This window comes from Aspergillus mulundensis (assembly GCF_003369625.1).
Source record: "Aspergillus mulundensis strain DSM 5745 chromosome Unknown scaffold_13, whole genome shotgun sequence".
Lineage (NCBI taxonomy): Eukaryota > Fungi > Ascomycota > Eurotiomycetes > Eurotiales > Aspergillaceae > Aspergillus > Aspergillus mulundensis.
Genome location: NW_020797901.1, coordinates 1,025,169 through 1,045,313, shown reverse-complemented (window position 1 = coordinate 1,045,313; position 20,145 = coordinate 1,025,169). Strand labels below are relative to the sequence as shown.

The 20,145-nt window shown below is 42.5% G+C and overlaps 6 protein-coding genes across 6 annotated transcripts; 5 read left to right on the top strand and 1 right to left on the bottom strand.

Annotated features, from left to right (window-relative positions):
* Window positions 1–800: 800 nt before the first annotated feature.
* Window positions 801–1,652, bottom strand: DSM5745_09926 (uncharacterized protein; the record flags this gene model as incomplete). The annotated part of the gene is made up of 2 exons (XM_026751942.1): window positions 801–1,328; window positions 1,395–1,652. 2 exons carry the CDS (start codon window positions 1,650–1,652, stop codon window positions 801–803), a joined length of 786 nt encoding a protein of 261 aa, XP_026599674.1.
* A 457-nt stretch (window positions 1,653–2,109) lies between these two features.
* DSM5745_09925 (MFS transporter) lies at window positions 2,110–3,558 on the top strand (the record flags this gene model as incomplete). The annotated part of the gene is made up of 1 exon (XM_026751941.1): window positions 2,110–3,558. The coding sequence occupies one exon, from the start codon at window positions 2,110–2,112 to the stop codon at window positions 3,556–3,558; it is 1,449 nt and encodes a 482-aa protein (XP_026599673.1).
* A 1,372-nt stretch (window positions 3,559–4,930) lies between these two features.
* DSM5745_09924 (uncharacterized protein) lies at window positions 4,931–6,019 on the top strand (the record flags this gene model as incomplete). The annotated part of the gene is made up of 1 exon (XM_026751940.1): window positions 4,931–6,019. The coding sequence occupies one exon, from the start codon at window positions 4,931–4,933 to the stop codon at window positions 6,017–6,019; it is 1,089 nt and encodes a 362-aa protein (XP_026599672.1).
* A 979-nt stretch (window positions 6,020–6,998) lies between these two features.
* On the top strand, window positions 6,999–8,062 carry DSM5745_09923 (WXG100 family type VII secretion target; the record flags this gene model as incomplete). The annotated part of the gene is made up of 4 exons (XM_026751939.1): window positions 6,999–7,208; window positions 7,269–7,372; window positions 7,452–7,529; window positions 7,600–8,062. The coding sequence occupies 4 exons, from the start codon at window positions 6,999–7,001 to the stop codon at window positions 8,060–8,062; spliced, it is 855 nt and encodes a 284-aa protein (XP_026599671.1).
* A 7,524-nt stretch (window positions 8,063–15,586) lies between these two features.
* DSM5745_09922 (uncharacterized protein) lies at window positions 15,587–16,057 on the top strand (the record flags this gene model as incomplete). The annotated part of the gene is made up of 2 exons (XM_026751938.1): window positions 15,587–15,738; window positions 15,808–16,057. The coding sequence occupies 2 exons, from the start codon at window positions 15,587–15,589 to the stop codon at window positions 16,055–16,057; spliced, it is 402 nt and encodes a 133-aa protein (XP_026599670.1).
* An 863-nt stretch (window positions 16,058–16,920) lies between these two features.
* DSM5745_09921 (uncharacterized protein) lies at window positions 16,921–18,647 on the top strand (the record flags this gene model as incomplete). Its single annotated transcript, XM_026751937.1, has 4 exons — window positions 16,921–17,135; window positions 17,210–17,500; window positions 17,575–17,772; window positions 17,864–18,647. 4 exons carry the CDS (start codon window positions 16,921–16,923, stop codon window positions 18,645–18,647), a joined length of 1,488 nt encoding a protein of 495 aa, XP_026599669.1.
* Between the last annotated feature and the right edge of the window lie 1,498 nt (window positions 18,648–20,145).

The window sequence follows — 20,145 nt, the reverse complement described above, 5'->3', positions numbered from 1 at the left end:
TTGGGATGATGCTGATGGGTGGCTAGGGATATTATAACATGTGGTTCTGTTTTTATATATCATTTCATGGTAGGGCGACGACTGCGTCTTAAAGAAACGACAGACTCAGTGTTGGGCTATGAAAATAGGTACTATAGGCTCTGTGGTGACTTAGAAATCAAGACGGTGCTCGGGTGATTATATTTGGACGAAGGCTTGGTTAGGGCTCCAGTTCAGCGAGCATTAACTGCCCTAGGCGATACCACTGTTCCACGAAGCCCTAATCATACGTGGTCTTGTAACAAAGGAGACCTGATTAAGGTCCAAGAAGCCGTTGGTTGTTGTAGGTGCTTTGAAAATGTGTATATTAACCTGGTATAACGTTCGTAGGAGCTCTCTTCAAGATTTGTTAGTTGGTACTGGCGGTAAGAAAATCCAACAAGAGGTTTAAAATGTTTACTGAGAAAAAGTTGTCTTAAAGGGAGCGGCACCTAAGTGATTAGGGCTGTGTCAGGTCCGAGTCGCTAATGGTATTCATTTGTTTCACGTTTCACGCCTTTCTGATTATACCTATCAGTGCAAGCTCGATATCTACAACCCCTCGGCAATGGGTTCTTGGAAGAGGAGTGGGTAGAGATGGCACAGTATCTAGTGGGCAGACACGGGCTCATCACGGGTTGAGTCGAGATGCAAGACCGGCGACTTAGGTACCATACCATAGACTATAGCAGCGTCCCATTTGCTGTATTTGCCAACCACCTTGGCTACAGTCTCACATCCATCCATAAGATGCCACCCTGGCAGTCTTGACCTGAGCATCCCTAGCTAGGAAACAGTGTCTGCATTGCCCTCGCCCTCTTTTCTCTCTGGGGAAGCCCCTCCTTATCCATGGTAAACTGGCCACGAGCGCCGTGCGCCAGCTCAACCAGCGAGCCGACCGCATCGCAAATGCCGCGCCCAGCTCCGGGCGAGAACTTGGCAAAGAGACAGTCATTCTGGGTTGCAAACGCCTCGGCTTCGGCGTGGGACACGGCGCATTCACCTTCACCTTCCCCCTCACCCATGGCGGCGATCATTGTCTTAAGAAAGGGGAGGACCCCGTCGCAGCGGCTGCGCACTTTCTCATAGGCGGTAACCATTTCATCCCACGATTCCCTCGACGACGCGTCGTACGAGAAGACAAGGAAGACATGCTGCATGAGCTCGAGGATAGCTGTGATAGCATAAGGGCCGGTGGGCGGGGGCTGGAAGCGGACGGCGTAGACGAAACCGTCGCACAGGTAATCTGTCCCGCTGTCTTCCAGTGTCGGGTCGAATTCCCAGCCGCATCCTGTCTCTCGAGAGAATAGCTAGTGGATCGCGCGGTGAGCTCGGCCGGGTGTAGGGCTACGGGGGCTTGTTGCGCCAGTACGTACATTCCAGAGATGCCAACAGTCGGCGGCGCCTTTGGCGTTCGCGATCATGACGGTTATGCATTGTGGCTCAATACCGGGCTTGCGGGGGATTTTGGTGGGTGAGCGCTTGACGTCGCTGATGTGGATGGCGCGAGGGGGGTCAACGGGTTCGCTCTCTGCTGTCGTGGCCGGTGCTGATGGTGCGGGCTCGCTGCTGCGGCTGCCACCTGCATTACCACGGAGCTTGCGAAACATGATCTTGGCGTGAGAGAGTACCATATTGGGTAATGGGGGGATGAGGTGAGCGAGGTGAGCGAGGTGAGTGGATACGGGGTGATCGAGATGCGGTGTGACCGTGTGATAGTCAATGGTTGAAGGGCCCGGGAGTCGGACACCACGTACCCAAGAAGTAAAGCGCAGATCACGTACTTCCTTGTAGACAGGCCTGGTGAGTCACAGACGGATATTTATCCAGCAGGATCGGCCCCGCAGACCCTTGACGTCCCCCAGAGCCAGAGCGCACCGGGAGATTCCGGACGGTACGCCCTGAGAGTTGACACATAGGGCTGCAATGCTTAGCATCTCTGCTCCAATTGGATGACTCCCTGACAGATTCCTGGCGTTGTTGGCGCGATCTCGGTTAAGGGCAGCAGCTATAGCCGAGCTTCTATCACTTTATCTACCATGGCCGTGTCCCCTACAGCTATCGGCTGGTCTCTTCAGTTTATATGTCAAGATGATGCAATTCGACATCACAGACGAAGAGAACGAACGCCAACGCCGCCTCCAAGAATGGGACAGCGACGACGACCCCGGCAATCCGCGCAACTGGTCGACCCTGCGAAAGACCCTCACCACAATCGTCATCGGCCTCATCGGGTTCGCAACGACCGTCAACGCCTCCATCTACTCGTCCGGCCATGAACAAGTCAAACACGCATTCGACGTCTCGACCACCGTCTCCCTCCTCCCCCTCTCCGCATACTCCCTGGGCCTCGCATTCGGGCCCATGATCTCCAGCCCCCTATCCGAAACCTTCGGCCGCAAGTTCGTCTACCTCCTCACCCTCCCCATGGTCGACCTCTTCACCATCGGCGTCGGCGCTTCCCAGGGCATCGCCAGTCTCATCATCTGTCGCTTTATTGCTGGTCTCTTCGCCGCACCCGGTGTCTCCGTCGCAGCGGCAACGATCACAGACTACACGCACCCGGAGGCCCGAGTCATCCCGCTGGGGATATACTACGCCGTGCCCACGATCGGGAGCTCCATGGGCCCGCTGATCGGCTCGTTCGTGGTGGAACAGAAAGGCTGGCGCTGGACAGCCTGGACACCGCTCATCATGGCGGCGATCGTGCACCCGCCCGCCCTCTTCATCCGGGAATCATACAAGCCCATCCTATTGCGTAAACGTGCCGAGAAGATACTGGGTGATGGCATCCCGGTCCGACGGCAAACGGCCACAACGCTCTTTAAGGAGTTCATCACCTCCACCATCATCCGCCCGCTGCATATGCTTTTCACCGAACCCCTGGTTGGCTTCATCTGCCTATACTGCGGCTTCCAGTTCGCGCTCCTGTATACATTCGTCGTCGCGAGCCCGCGCGTTTTCGGGTCCGTCTATAATTTCTCACCCTCAGCACAAGGCCTCTCCTTCCTCGGCATGGTGGCGGGCTGTATCTGCGCGCCAGTCGTCCTCTTCACCGTCGACAGACTCGTCCAGACTCACCCCACCCTGCGCGTCCGCAACAACTCAACCGAAGGCGGCGGCTCCTCGCCCCCAGAGCTAAAGCTCTACACAGCCATGTTCGGTTCCCTCATCCTGCCCACGGGCCTCTTCCTATTCGCGTGGACCGCCAACCCAACCATCCACTGGATCGTCCCCATCATCGCGCAGGGCCTCACGTTTCTCGGCAGCATGCTCATCTACATCCCGTGCAACTTCTACATGCTCGACGTGTACGGGTCGAAGTATGGTGCGAGCGCGAGCGGTGCGTCGAGTTTGACGCGGTATATGCTCTCCACGGCGTTTCCGCTGTTCGTCCCGCAGATGTATGGCGTTCTTGGGGTGGGCTGGGCGACCAGTCTGTTGGGGTTTTTGGCGGCGGGCATGGCGCCGATTCCGTGGGTTTTCTTTTATCAGGGCCCTGGGCTGAGGGCGAGGAGTGGGTATGAGCATGGGACGTAGGCTTGCAGGGCATATGTCTGGAGCTCCTTTCGCCCTGCAATCAGAGTGCCGCCGAGGCGGCGGCTTTTGTAGTTATATTAGATTGGCTGATTAGAGAAAAGACATCTCTACTCAATTTGCAATGATTTCTTTCAGACTACCATACCACTGCCACGCACCGCCACCATGCAGATGCAATAACGGTAGTGGGTATCTACTCGGCCGAAGTGGAGGATATTGAATATTCCAGCTGGGGAAACTGTAATGAATTCGATATTCTCCAATCGCCACATGACTGCCGCACTATGGCTATAGTATGGTAGGACAAGGCTGAGTTGATCCATCGATTGGCGGGACAAGCCAGACAAACAAGGCTGCGGGCCCTCTGCAGCCAAAAATAGCCGGAGTAGAAGAGAGAACCAGCCGCACAAGGCTTGAAACTCGGACAGCAAATCCTGCCAGGCTCGCTAAGGATTGAGGGAATCAATTTCCAGCGGGAATGGGAAAAAGGCGGCTTGAAGGAAGAGCCCGGCACCTCGGGCCAATGGACGCAGAGTGCCATATGAATGCATATCGTACGTTCCCCGACCGAAGTCCGATTGGCAGCTGGCAACAAGCGGAGGCCATCCAGATTCATCGTGTCGGGCTCTTCACAGCTAGTGATAGCTTAGGCTCAGCCTCGTCGTCGCATCGAGGAGGAATGGAGTGACGCGTGCATCCATCCATGCGAACGGCTACGAGAGGGCCGCAGGAATACGGAAAAATCAGCCTATTCCGCATCCAGGCATGAATCCGAGCGATGTCAGGGTTCAAAGCACTCCGGAGTTCAGAGTACGTGTGTTTCCGGTTCTTCAGCCTTTCGCCGCAAACTCAGCCCCAGCACCGACCCTGACGGCAGGGTCTAGACAGCACGTTCCGTCCACCCTGCATACCACCGGCGAATCATACTTTGATACAACTCAAGGGAATGGTTAATTATAGGGCCGCTTACGGTAGAGCTCAAGGAAGGGAAGGCGCCAAGGGCCAGCCTTTGGCGCAAGCTTGGGTTTGCTTCGTAGCCTCGTTGATTTCCGGATTAGGGCAGCGCTCGGACACGAAATGCATTTGATTTGGGGGCGAGACACGTTTTGTAAGCTGGGGCCGATTAAAGTACAAAATTGGATGCTGACCAAAGGCTGTGCCGTGCTTAGTTTGTTCGGTAAGCAAATCAGCTAAGCAGGGTCTAGGGTTGTTGTGATAAGCTGGACATGGACCCTGAGCAGAGGGGGATGGGGATTATAAGATATCGCAGTCCCCTTTCTCACTTCAATCCGACCGTCCTATTCCAGCCAACAACCACTGCCATCTAGCTAATCGTTGATACTCTCCATTTTCTAATCCAAATTGAATCGAGATGTCCGCACCCCGCCGCAAAGCCGTCCCCCAGCCTCACGGCCGCTCGCACTCCCAGCCCGTCGCCCGCCCCGGAGGCCACCCTCACCCTCACCCTCCAGTCCCAGCGCACCTCCGACCCGGTCCATCTCAACCGCGCGCACCACCCCAGATGTCCTACCACCCCTCGCAGCAAATGCCCCGAGGCGGCCACGGCTCATCACGCCCTCACTCCCTCCCCCACGCGCACTCCGCCCCAGCACAAACGCGCCACCTCTCACACCTCCAGCAAACCCAACAGCAGCACAGTCACCAACTAAAGCAACACAGCGCCCAAATCTCCTCAACGAACAAAACCCTGCAAGCCCAATCAAAAGCCACCCAAAAACAAAACGCCGCGAACGCGAAACAATTCGCCGCGCAGCACAAAGCCCTACACGCACACTCGGCCCAGCAACAAAAAGAATTCGACAAGCGCGCCGCCGAGCAAGCAAAGCACTTCGAGAAGCAGCAGGCGGCCCTGAACGCGCAGTACGCGCGTGACCGCGCGGCCATGGGCGCCGAAATGGCCGAGATGCGGCGCGTCGAGGGCCAGCGGCAGTTTGAGTATGAGCGGGCGATGTGGTATCAGCAGCAAGAAGCTGAAGCTCGGGCGGAGGAGGAACGCAGGGATCGGAATAAGGCGCTTGCTGGTGTTGCGGCGGGGGCGGCGCTGGGTGCGGCTGCGGGTGCTGCTGCCGGGGTTGCGTGGGAGAGGGAGAGGTGGGAGGAGGAGGAGAGGATGAGACTGCAGGCTGAAGCCGAGGCTGAGGCTGAAGCTGAGCGGCAGCAGGAGGAAGAGTCGAGTGATGATGGGCGGTACCCGTCGGACGATGAAGATAATGGCAATGGGTATCAGAGCTCCGAGCATGGGAATGAGTATGATAACTCGCCCTATGCGGGGAATGGTGGGTATGAGGAGCAGCAGCCGTATAGGTCCCCTGAGTCGATGACGCCGGATCGGGGGAGGAATGATGATGATGACTGCTGCGGTGGGTGTGGTTGTGATGATTGTTGCGGTGACTGCTGTGGGGGTGGGAATGGGAATGATGATGATTGCTGTTGCTGCTGATTTTGGAGGTCTGGTTCTTTGGTGGCTTTTGATGTTTTATGATGATCTGTTATATATGGCTAGATACGAATGTCTTAATGAATAATGAGTGTTAGTGTTTTGATCATGGTACACTCTTTGCACTCCAGGGCTGAATATTCGCTTCTACGGTACGATGCACCTTGCGGCTACGAGGGCTCAATTGAAAATGACCTCTAGAATGTTGGGAAGGATGAGACCACAGTAGATGCACATACCAATGAAGATTGGACTTTGACGAGGTTTTGCATGGGAAAATGCCTAAAGCTGTCTACTAACCCCAATCCCGAGGTCTAGGGCTTCGTGGGTGGGCCCCATCATCACAACTATCCCCCGAATAACGAGCTCCGCCCAGGTTCTGCCGCCTATTCAGCACCCCAGGCAAGGCTCTAGCTCCTGTTCTCTACTCCGTCGCGCGCTGAATGTTGCGATGACAAATATCGAGCCCATTGATGTACCAAAACCACCATCTAGGGCTATTTTCAGTTCCGTCCCTGGGCGGCTGCGCCCGAAGCTGAGTGCATGCATACCAGTAAGCACCAGTTTTTATTTCTCATTTATAGCCATGGCCTGAGCTTACGATCAAGATTGGGTGCTCGCGCAGTTTAGCGCGCGAGGCTCGCTCAGCCCCAGGGGAATACGAGGTCGTGGCCAGTCACGGATGCAGGCAGCGGCTTTGCGCTGCAGCCAAGACGGCGTCACAGGGGTTGAAACACCAAAGGCGCAGCCTGAGCGTGAGTTCGTATAGCGAGCGCTAAATATACTTCCTGCTTAGATGTATTTGCTCTTGGTATTGGGGGCGGATGGCCTTGTGGATTGGGTTCTACCCCTAGTGCTGGGGTATAAATATTAGGGTTTGAAGTTGTGGTTCTGTAGTGATAGGTACCATCAACAACATCATCATCAACTTCTCTCGATCACCCTCGCGATCTCCCTAGCAATCTCCCTAGCAACACTGAGAATGCAGCTCACAAAAGCCCTCTCCGCCTCTCTCCTCGCGGCCCTCGCGGCCTCTGCCCCCGTTCCCTCCCCGCAGATCCAGGTGGATTACGCGCAGCTCCAGGCCCTCGCCAACAGCGTGCAGTCCTTTGCGCAGAGTACCTCAAGCCAATTCGGCAGCCTTTCATCGGATTTCAATGCCGTGGCAGGGAGCTTCAGCGGCAGCGCGCAGGTGCGAACATCAGCCTGTTCCCATGTCGTTGATCCACACCTAAGCTAATCCTACGCTCAGCAATCCTTATCCCAACTCTTCACCTCGCTCAGCGACTCAGTCAGCAGAATCCAGCAGACTTCAAACAGCGTCGTCGATGCACTGAACAACGCCGCGCAGACATAGTATGTTTCGTCCTGTTTCGACTGTGTCTGCCGTTGTCTACGTGTGCATACGGTATGGTAGCTAACAGTATGCTCACAGCGAGCAAGCAGAGAGCGAGAACGCCGGTGTCTGGAGCAAGTTCCAGGCCCGAGGCGACGCTCACGACCTGGGATCCGAGTATGTCTTACCCTGCCCTATGCTTCTACGTCAAGGCCTCGCCCAGCTGGCTAACAACTAACTACCCTAGGTACCTCTCCGGCGTCGACACCCCCGCCGACTCCTCGACCGATGATTCTGCCTGGACAAAGCTCCGCACACGTGGGCGCTTGGGATACAACGAGGCTCCTGTCGATGATGAATTCGCGGCTATTAAGATGGTTGCATCCGACGGCAAGGATGCCACCACATCCGCACTCGCTGAGGACATCGCGGTTGCGACGCCCAAGGGAGAAGCTTCCCTCTCCAGCGATGGATCTGATGCAGGTGCTTATACCCAGGGGGCCGGTGGAGCATCTGGCTCGGTCAGCGTTCCTGTCAGCGCGGACGCCACTCAATCTGGTGCGGAGGCCGGTGTCGGTGGAGTGAAGGGCTACAATGAACCGACGTCTCGGTCTGTTGGTGGTGGTAAGGGGAATGACTATGCAACTGATAATATCCATGCCACTGAGGCCGCTGTTGGTGGAGGGAAGGGGAATGATGTCGGAGTTTAGTGCGCCGGTCAGCGCGGAAGCTATCTACGTCTGATGCTAAGCAGGTTGGCATCTCTGTGCCGAAGGGTGGTAACGAGGTCATCTTCTGGTAACTGACGCCGGAGATATGTATTGTAGTGCAAGCTGGTGAGATGAGTAGGTCATTCCGTTACAAGCTAGGTGGACTTCAGCTTAGGGTACATGGTTTCGTTTTGTGGGTCTGCTTTGGACAATGATTGAATGTACTACATATCGTTTCTTCCCATGTTTACCCTTGCACCTGCTGCCGCTGTGTAGCCAGAATCTAAAGCTCGCTTCCCCTGTGCTCGAAAAGGACTTATGATTTTTTGCAGTACTTTAGGACTGCAATTTAAAAGTTAGTTCCCCGGGAATGACTAGGTTGGCAAATTTTGACTAAGCAAGCTCTGCCGTTTTTAATTAATTGCCCCTTTTTTAATTAATTTTATAAATAGCTACTTAAAGCTAAAGTAGTATTATATAAACCTATACCTTTTTGCTTTAAAATAGCTTTACTTTTATATATAATATTTACTTTTAAAAGCTTACTACTATAACCCCGCTATTTACACCTTTTTTTATAATATTATTATTATTAACTAACCTTTTTTATTATTATATTTTATTAATATACGCATTTTTTATACCTTTATAAGTAAGTATTTTTTATTATAAAGCCTCCTGCTACTTTACCTTTTATTATTTTAATTAATAAAAGCTACTTATACTACAGTAACTTTAAGCTTATATTAAAGTTTATTTTAGCTAGGTATATATTAAAGCTAACTACTTAATACTAAAATTATTAAAATATAGTTAAGTAAATTATATATATATTTATTATTTAATAATTATAAATACTAACCTTATTTATTTATTTTTTAGTAGCTTATAAAAGCTTAATTAAATATAACTAGTAAACCTGCTTTAGTACTTTAGTTTATATTAATAATAATAAAATATAATAATATTAAGGCTACTTTGCCTAATTTTTTAGCTATTACCTATTTAAATTTTATAATATTAATTACTACCTTATTAAATTATATAATTTTTATTTAATAAGTTGCTTTACAGGCAGCTAGCTATTTATAAGTTTTTTTTATTTTTTATTATTAAGGTATTTATAGTTTAAATATAAAATTAATAGCTTTAGCTTATAAAAAGTAAGTAACTATTTATAAAAAATATAAAGTTATTAATCATGCTAAAAAAGCTTATTTAACTACTTTTATATTATTTTAATTAATAATTTTTATAAGTATAAATAATAAAGGCATGGCTTTACTAACTAGGATTTCTTTACTAGTTTTTTTATTAATAACTTTTTTTTTAATTACTTTAATACTAGGACCCTTTACTTTAATATTAATTTTTTTTTATTTTTAGCACCTGCGTAAATAACTTTTTTTTTAATTAGTTTAATACTAGGTTTTTTTTTATTTTTAATACTTATATAAACGCCCTTGTTTTAGCACAAGTTTATTTAATTTAAAGTATTTATTATAAATACTTTAAGTATATTTAGTATACCATGTAATACCTTACCTAAACCTAAATATAAACTTAAATTTAAAATTAAACCTGCTATTATAATAAACCTTATTATTAATATTTAGGATCCCAAGCTACTAGCTAGGCCAGCTTTTTTTATATTTAATAATAAATATTTTATAAGTTTTTAAACCGCCCTTGCTAATAAATATATAAAGTAATATAGTAATTATAATAAGTATTAATTTAAAATATACTTAATAAAAGGTATTTGCAAGTATTATAAAATAAAAAATTAAAATAAAAATATATAATTATTTAATAATATTAATTATTTTAATTTAGGCTTAATACCTATATTATAACCCCTACTTCCTAATTTAATATAAATTAAAAAAATATTAATAGTAAAGGTATATATACATGTATAAGTAATATAGGTATATGGCTAGTAGTATAAATATTATAGCTATATTATTTATTTTTTTTAAAATATTAACCGCGTGTATAATACCCTTTTTTTATTATTATATAAAGTAAATATTATTTTTTTTTATTTATTTAATATAAAAAATAACCCTTATTTTTATTACTAGTATAAGCGCGATTTCCGTGTTTATTAAAAGTATATTTAAATATAGCTTTTTTATTTATATACCCACTATTCCTGGTATTAAAATATTTAAATTAATACTAAAGCTTTAGTTATATTACCTATAAATATATATATTACTAATAATATAATAATACAGGACCTTAATACTAATAAATTTAATTTTAAAAATTTAAATAAAAATAAAAAGCTTTTACTAAAAGTTACTATAGTACCTAATCTTATAGTAAAGAATATAAAATTAATAAAAATTTAATAATAAGTAAATACTTAATTTTTTAGTTTAATTACTTATAGTTTTAGCCCTAGTATTTTATATTTTAATATACCTTTATTTTAAAGCACTTTATTATTAAAATTTAATTATAGTACTGCTTTTTTAGCCTGCACTTTTTTTATTTTATTTTTTTAAGGTAAAGCTAAATTTACCTTGTTTAAAAATAGGCAAGTAGCTTATAATAATTATATTAAGTATTTAATAAAGTACTATAATAAGTGCTTTACAAAATATCCCTATTTTTAATTTATAATATTTAATATAATTATAAAAAAATAAGTAAATACTTAAGCGGGTTTTTATATTTATTAAAAGGCTGGTACGCATGTAAATATTACTATTAAAAATATTTAAGCTACTTTTTAAAATAATAATCCTAATTTTACTATCTTATTAAACTTAATTACCTAATTTTTTAATAATTTAAAAGGTACTTATTTATTTTAAATAGGAAAGCACAGGTAAATTAAGTTTTTTATATTAAATTTAGGTATATTATATTTATTTATAATATTATTTATTACAAATTTTTACTAGTATAATTTAATACAGTACCTTTCTTACTTTAAAAAGTAGTATTAAAAATTATTAGCTAAATAAATTAAGATTACACGTGATAATTTATATAAAAACCTTTATATTATTTTTTACTATTTTTAGTTGTGTTTTAAAATATTTAAAAAAATTATTTTAAAACTTAAGTTTAAAATTAATAATAAATAATTTTATTTTAAATAACAAGGTTATAAATTAATATATTTACATAAATTATACTAGGTTAATCTAACTCTTGCTATTAATATTTTTTTTTTAAAATAAAATATATTTTTTTAAAGCATAAAATATATTTATAAAGTTTTAGGGTATTTATATATTTATACTTAATTTAAAGCCTAGGCGGGAGTTTAACCTAGTAAATAAGTATTTTATAATATTTTTATTTTTAAAAAATTAGTATAATATAGTTACTTATTTATTAATAATTTTAAATTATATATAAAAACACTAGTGCTTTAAAGCGTACTACCTTAAAAGATAAAAAAGATTTAAAAAGGTTTATTACTATTTTTATTATTTTATATTACATGCTAAAAATACATCTTTAGCTAAGCCTTTTTAAATATTTTATTATTAATTATATTTTAAATATAATAATTTATATTTAAATTACTATAACTAGTTAATATTTATAAGTTAGTTAATAAATATAAATATAGCACCCTACACAAGCACTTGTGTAGTAATAAATTATATTATTAAATATATTATAAAAGTAAAAATAAAGACCATGTTATATAAGAATATAATAATAAAGTTAATTTTATATTTAAACCTAAATAATCCCCTTTTTTTTACTATAATAAAATTAATAAATAAGTTAATTTTTAAGCAGGATTAGTTAGTGTAAAAAATTTATTATTTTTTACTTTATTTACTTTTAATACAGGGGTTATAAATAGTTACTTATATTAATTATTATTTAAAGGAATAATAAAAATAGTTATTTATTATTAATTAGGCTAATAATAATAATTTAAAGGCTAATAATACTCTTAAAAAAGGCCTTTTTTTTACTAAATATAAATAGTATTTAAATAAGTATAAAAACATTACTTTTTTAAATTTTTTTTTAAATTATAAGTACAGGAGTATAGCTAAAATATATTTTTAATATTAAAAAAAGGCGCGTGTTTTAAATTACTTTTTAAAGTATTTTATTAATTAAATTAAAAATTTAGCATGTGTAAAGCTAATGCTTTACCACTAGTTTTAAAATATTAATAGTTTAAAAATTATTAAAGGTGTTAAGTATTTAACTTTTTATAATATATATATTATTTGCCAGGAAACACATAATTATTTAAATAATTTTTATTATATTTTTACTACTTTAGCTTTAAATAAAAATAATAATAATAATTTTAAGTAAATAAATAAAAAAAAGTAAAAAGTATGGGTTAAGCTTATTATATAACTTTTAAAAAATAATTTTACATGCCTTAAAAATCTTAATTTACTTAAAAATTATAATATTAATTACTTTTATAACTAAAATACCTATATTAATAAGTATCCTAAAATTATAATAAAACGCGAATAATAGGATAATATTAAAATAATATTTTTAATTATTATATTATTATATTTTAAAATATTAATTAAGAAATTAAAGGTTAAGCAGCGGCACCTATATAACTTTATAATTAAGTATTATTAATTTATTTTTACTAGTAACTTTCCGCGCTTTATTTAAGTTAACTTAAATAATTAGGTAAAAACTAGTAAAACACATACTATTAAATTAATATTTATATATTTATAAAATATAGTTATAGCTACTAACTAAAAAATATTAATTATTTATACTACTTTAACTAAAGTTGCTATAAATACTATATTAAGGTATATTTTATATATACTTTTTTATTTTTTAGTTAGTATTTAGTAAAAATATTAAGTATTAAATTTATAAAACTTGCGCGCGCTTTAAAGTCTTTTTTTTAATATATATTATTTTATTATTAATAAAAAGTTTATACTTGGGTTACCATGCATGTAGTAAATTAATTAGCGCTATTATAAAGTATTTCCTACTATTAATAATAACTTTAAAAAAATTAGTCTTATTTTTATAAAAATTTTTTATTAATTACTACTTATTATACAGCGGTTATTATTTTATAATTAGCTATTAAAAAATATTAATAAGGTTCACGCACGCTATTTATATTATTTATTTAATATTATTATTAAGCTTAATATTATTTAATAATAAAATAAAAGTAATTTACATGCAAAAGCCTTTAAAATTACTTTATAAAATTTTTATTATAATAAGGTAATAAGGAATAATTAAAAACTTTTTTTATTATATATATAATTAATTTATAGCGGTAAGAATAGTTTTAAAAATATATTATATATATATTATAAAAAAACTTAGGTTTTTACCTAAAATTATAACATGTTATAGGATTTAAACTATATAATTTTAATTATTAATATTATATATAAGAGTAAAAATACAAAAACTATATTAATTAAAAATATAAGTAATCTATATTTTACTTTATATTTTTATATAGGCGCCCGTGTTATATTAGTAAAAAATTATTAAATTAAAGGTAGCCTAATAAATAAATCTTTAGGTATTATTATTAATATTAATTAGTTACCTAACTTTAATTTATGTATAAATCTCCCGGGTATTATTTATATTAAGTTTAATAAATATATTAAGCTAGGTATTATTATTAATAATAAGGATTATATTATACTTATTTATTTTTTAAAGTAAAAGTTTACTAGGGTAAATATAACCTATTATTATACCTAGTTTTTTTAACTTTTATATATATTATTACTATTTACAAGGTATAAGGGATAATTATTAATAAAATAATTTTAAATATATTAAAAAAGGACTTTTTACTAAGTTTAATATATATAATAATTTTTTATATTAAAATACTAGGTAAAATCTTATTTAAAAAGTTTTTTAACTATAATTAATTTAAGCCTTAAAAGTTAAAGGCTAGTAATATAACTTTAATATATTTAATAAATATTAAGTGCAGGGCTACTTAGCATGTATATATATTTTATTTACTAAAATATTTAGCTAACTAATTTAATTATAATATTTTTTAGCTTTTAAGCTTAAGCCTTTTATAATTAAATTACCTAAACCTTAATATAAAATTAGTTTACTTATTTACTTATTTTTTTTTACTTTTAATTATTTTTTTTATATTATAGCTAGTTATTTTTACCTAGTTTTTATTAATTAAATAGCTTACTTAAATATTTATAAATTAAATAAGGCTATAAATAAGTATAAAAAACCTAATATTATAAAGTTATATTATATTTTTAATTTATAAATTTTTTAAATATTAAAATAATATTTTTTAATTTTTTTATAATTTTAAGTACAGGGCTATTTTAAATATATTTTAAATAATAACTTTTTATTAGCTTAAAGTTACTAATTTAAATAAGTAAGAATTAACACTTTTTTACTAAGCTAAGTATATTAAATTTTTATATATAAAATTAAAATTTAAAAATTTAATACTTTTTAAAGGTTTTTACTACCATACTAGCCTAATTAAAAAATAATAAATTAACTTTTTAACTTTACCTAATTTAACTAACCTATAAAAAAAAACTTATATAATTATAACCAGGTTTAAACCCAGGACCTTCTAGTTTTTAAAAATTTTTAAAAAGTAATTTTTAGCCTAGTTTTAGCTTGTTTAAGCCTGGAAAAAAAATAAGTGCTTTTTTAATAAAAATAAGTACTTAGTACTTTTTAAAGGCTTTAAGTATTTATATAAGGCTTTTTAAAGCCTAAAATAAGTTAAAATTACTTTTTAAAGGCTAAATTAGGTTATTATAATACTAGCACGTGATTATTAAGCTAAAGGGCTATATAAGTTACTATTTACCTAATAAAATAACCTTTATTTTTTAAGGGGTTAAACTAAAGTACTGCAACCACTTAGCACGCGGGCTACAGGGTATTTTACACTGTCGGCAGGCGAAATACAAGAGGCTAAATCAGCACTACGGAAGGAGAATGAAAACAAGGTGAAATACCATATCCAAAGTCAGCTGGGGCCCCTTACTAGATCGACCACGGATAACAGCCCGTGCAGCTGAGTTGGATAGCCCGATTCCCCACGCTGAAGCAATCAATTCCAAATAGCGCCTCGGACCCTGGATCGGGGTCCATTCTGTTCCCCGACGGGGCTGAAGCTAAGCTTGCATAAGCTCGCTTTGCTCTTTGTCATTGCTGACCGAGAATTCAGAGCAGAGTTTCGATTGGCCCTCGCTTATTTTGATGTTTGCCTCATCCTCAGCCGCACTCGACCATCACGCCCTGGACCCTTGGCGTGTTTGCGGAGATAGGGCTATACAGCCACTTGTAGCTAAGGATAGGCAAGGTGCAGGCATGGAATGGAATGAATATAGCAGAATTTGAAGGGTCCTTGGTGTACAGCGCAATTTGGGGGCGAAGTTGATAGCCTCGCGGTCTCCCAGGGTACCTTAAAAATATGACCACCTGCTCCCTCGAAGGTACCCATCAACAACCTTCCTCCTTCTCTCAACTCAAGCAAAGCAACGGTCATCGAACACAATGCATCTCACCAAGGCCCTTTCCGTCGCCTTCCTCGCGACCCTCGCAGTCTCTGCGCCTGTTCAGGTCCGGACCCTGGACGGACAGGTCGAGGTCCGCAGCGCCCAGACTCCCAAGGCAGGCGAATCTGTCTATGATTTCGAGGGCTCAGTGTGCGTTATCCCCGCTTCCTGTTCCATTATTTAGTGGCGATCCACGTACAGCCAGCTAACAAATGGCAGCGTGGAAACTACTTCTGGTCCCAATGGCTCGCGTGACTGGCTCCTTAGGAAAAATGTCGAGGCTCGGGATGCTCAGAGTTTCGCGAAAGGCAGCTATGCGTATCGCAAAAAAGCTGGCGCTGGACTGGACGGCCGCTCTGCGCAGAACTCCAGTACGGGCCCGGGGAATACCGAGCCGATCGGGAATGAAGACTCGAATTCGAACGGTAACGGCGGTGGTTCCTCGGAGCCTATTGGGCATGGGAAATGAGATGTTGGGGACGGAGGTGCACTCGGCGCTGTAACGAGGAGGAGGGTACCATGCTTTCTCCACGAGTGTATCCCATAATTGGAAGTCGACAATTCAGATGGGACAATAGGCGCTGCAGCGACAGACTTTGTATCTGAGTTGTTATATTTGTATGCCACGGGGTAGTAGAGAGATGTTTACATGACTTGCTTGAACCCACTGCTCACCCCATCGTTGAAATATATATATTGCCTTCCGTGATTTTGGCAAGGCCTTGAGATCACTTGGGTGCATACCCAAGGACCACTGTCTGAAGAACGTAGATACGGTGATTTCAAGGATGGCAAGCACTGTAAGCTCACTCGGACAGTGTGAAATATTCAGCAACCGTACGACCAGCCTTGACTAAAACTTGGAATCAGGGACAGACCCGGGCGTCATACGAGGGGGTGGAGCTCGGGGAAATCTCCAGACTCGGCCTGGACTCTGGGGATCCCCGCTTCGGCTTTGGCTTGTCATTGCAATGCCCTGATTGGCTGCTGCCCCTCAATCCGGGCCAAGTTGGCGGCGGTTTGCTGGGTTGAAGCCGACTCGGGCGGATGCAGCAGAAACAGTGCCTCCAACAACATACTCTCAACGAGTACACATAATAAATCAGATACGTTTTCAGAAGGTCTACCCACTCGGTATGCATTGCCCCGACACCTCCACAACCCCGCCTTCCCCCCAGACTCCCCGGCTCGGAGGTTGGCCGAAGCTGGCACCTCCACAAGACGTGGAGGTCAGACGACCCGCCTGGAGCTAAAGCAAGTCTCGCTTAAAAGCTTGCAGTCCCCCTCAATCCCTTGCAAAACATTCTGTCGTCCACAATTACCCAGAGCAGCATGGCCGAAGTCGACGAAAAGGCCGAGGCCGTCACGGTCGCCAGCCACCACACCACGCAAAAAGCCCACTTCGAGCACGACGAGCTGTACCACGCCTACGCGGCCAAGAGCGAAGAATGGCATAGAGACATGACGCGCCGACTCATGCGCAAGGTCGATTTACATCTCTTGCCGCTGCTGGTCATTATGTACCTGCTGAACTTTCTGGACCGGAAGTATGCGCCCCCCTAACCCTCTACCCCTAGGGTATCATACCTTAATATACCCCAACTAACCGCTATGCGTGCAGCAACCTCTCCCAAGCCCGCCTCGGCACCCTCGAATCCGACCTCCGCATGTCCGGCACCGACTTCAACCTCGCCACCAGCATCCTCTTCGTCGGGTACCTGCTCATGCAGCTGCCGTCGAACCTGCTGCTCACGCGCGTGCGGCCGAGCCTGTTCCTGGGGATAGCAATGGGCATCTGGGGCGTTATCTCGGCGTGTCAGGCGGCGGCGCATTCGTTTGCGGGGCTCGTTGTTGCGAGGTTCTTTCTCGGCTTCGTCGAGGCGCCGTTTTTTCCGGGCGCTGTTATGTTGATGTATGTCCTACCTCGCATTGGAGGTATAGGGTATAGAGGGTTGTGGGCGTGCTAATGTGGTAATGTGTGTGTAGGTCGAGTTGGTATACGCGGCAAGAACTGAGCTACCGCATCGCGTGGTTCTACGCGGGCTCGAGTCTAGCGAATGCATTTGGAGGCCTTATTGGTGCTGGTGTGCTCGGGAATCTGCACATGGCGCATGGGATCTCCGGGTGGAGGTGGCTGTTCATCATTGAAGGCAGTATCACGGTCGCGCTGTCGATGTTGATACCGTGCGTCTCCCTCTACCCTCCAGTCCAGTCCAGTCCAGTCCAGTCCAGTCCAGTCCTCCAGCTCCCGTCCACTGACATGTAATATGTGCAGATTCCTCCTCCCCAACTACCCCGCCACAACGCCCTGGCTCTCCGACTCGGAAAAAGCCTACGCGCAATGGCGGCTGATCAACGACGCCGGCGAAGCAGACGACACCGCCGCCTCAAGCATAAAGGAAGCCCTGATCGCCGTCTTCACCGACAAGCGCATCTACCTCTTCATCCTCCTGCAGCACGCCTCCCTCCTCTCCCAGACATTCCAGTACTTCTTCCCCAGTATTGTGCAGACGCTCAACTACGGGAACATCGAGACGCTGCTTATCACGGCGCCGGTCTGGATCGCGACGTTCCTTGTTTCGCTCGTTGTGACCTGGTCGTCCGGCAAGACGGATGACCGGAGTATGCATATCATCTGTCTGATGCTAGTCAGTATAGCTGGGTGTATTATCTGCACGGCAAGCACGAACATCGGCGCGCGGTTCCTGGGCATGTTCCTTATGCCCATGGGCGCTGTGTCTGCGTATCAGATCATCATCTCGTGGGTCGCGAACTCGTTTCCCAGACCGCTTGTCAAGAGGTCTGCTGCTATTGCGACGGCGAATATGCTGGGCAATACGGCGAGTATCTATGGGAGTTACATGTGGCCCAGCTCGTCAGGGCCAAGATATATTCCTGGCGGAAGTGCGACCGCGGCTGTGGCGCTGCTTGTTGCCGTCATGGCGTTTGTGATTCGGGCTGTGCATGTGAGGATAAATAGGGGGTTGGAGAGGAAGGAAAATGAGAGCCTCGATGATGCGAATTTGGATGCCCCGAGGGGGTTCCGGTATATCCTTTAGTTCCCAGGGGTCTTGTTGCCTGGTGTGGATCTGGACACGAGGATCGTGGTGATGTTCATCAGCTTCGGCTTTTCTGTATCAAGAGCTTGATAATGACGTTATGATGAAATGGTATAGTCAAGGCTTGATTCGAGGGTATTCCCTGTGGTCCTGTAGTAACGCAGTCACTGGCTATAGTATCTAGGTAATGATGCTCTCTTTTTGTGCTCATTCGTCAGACTATGGCCGTCTCCAGCACAGGACTACTATGGGACGGCACGGGACAGCACTCTGGTTGACCATCCTGCGTCGCCCCAAAGCTGATCATACTATCCATAGTCTCTTTAAAGCGCAGCAACAAAGCAATATGGGTGGCGCTTCTTCCGGCCGAATTGATGCATCGCGGTGATTCCTCGGACGTTTGCGCTGCGAAGGTGCTTCTGTTTCTCTGTGGAGATAGTGTCTTCGTAGCCTATGAAATCTCCATCTGCAGTGCAATCTACCAGGACTTCGAACTCACTAGAGCTTGACACAGGGTTCATGCTTGTTGACTGCTGCATGAATGATTTGATGTGAATGATTCGGCCGGTAATCCCATAGCTTCGGTTGCCGGCGCTGAGAGAGGGCTAGATTCCCTTGGTAACTATGTTGAGGCGGGCAACGAAGCAATTGGACCGAATGAAGCCTTGGCTGCGCTAAGCCTTACCTACCGTATGGTTTCAAATGGAAATCTTTGCCGACAGGGAGCTCTACTAGGATTCGATCTTTGGAAGAGTCTTGATCCCTGTGTCACAGGGCTGAGGCGGCCCTCGCTTACACCCCGCGGCGGGGAAAACGTGGTCTTGCCGCATGGAAATGTTCAAACTCGGTTATACAACAGCTATTTCCGAGGAGAGCCATCAGGGCAGGCTGGTGCACATACGTTGGTTTATCTAAGCATCCTCATAGTGCGAATGCCCCTATGGGCTATGAGCTCTCCCCGCTCTGAAATTCTGTTGCCGCGGTGAACTGTGTCAAAATACTGGTTGGACGAAAAGACCATGAGATTGGATGGATTGATTGGGGACTAGGATTATCTCTGTCAGGGATTGACCATTAATACCCGGCTATTCAACGGCCGTAGCACCTACTATGGTAGTAATCTTATGTTGACTCTAGGCAATGGCGGGGTGTCAACCGGAGGCACCTTGCACCTTCAGAGGTGCTCTAGGCGCAACCGAAGATTACAAGCTTTATGACTCTCCGCTACCAGCCTACGTCAGTCGAACTTCACTTTGCTTCGGAGGCCGGGAATTGGGGGCCTGACGCTAGCCGGCATTTGCTTTGCTTCGGAGGCCGGGAGCTCCAGTGGCCCCGAGAGTCTGGGTAACTTGGTTTCTAGAAGATTATAGCACGATCTGATAAACTCAGTGATTCATCAGTGCGGGGTTCAGGCCCCCTGCAGGACTGTACTGCGGAACCTGGACATGACATTCACTAAAATGCTTGTATCCGTCTAGCTTTCACAAGAGTAGAGGCG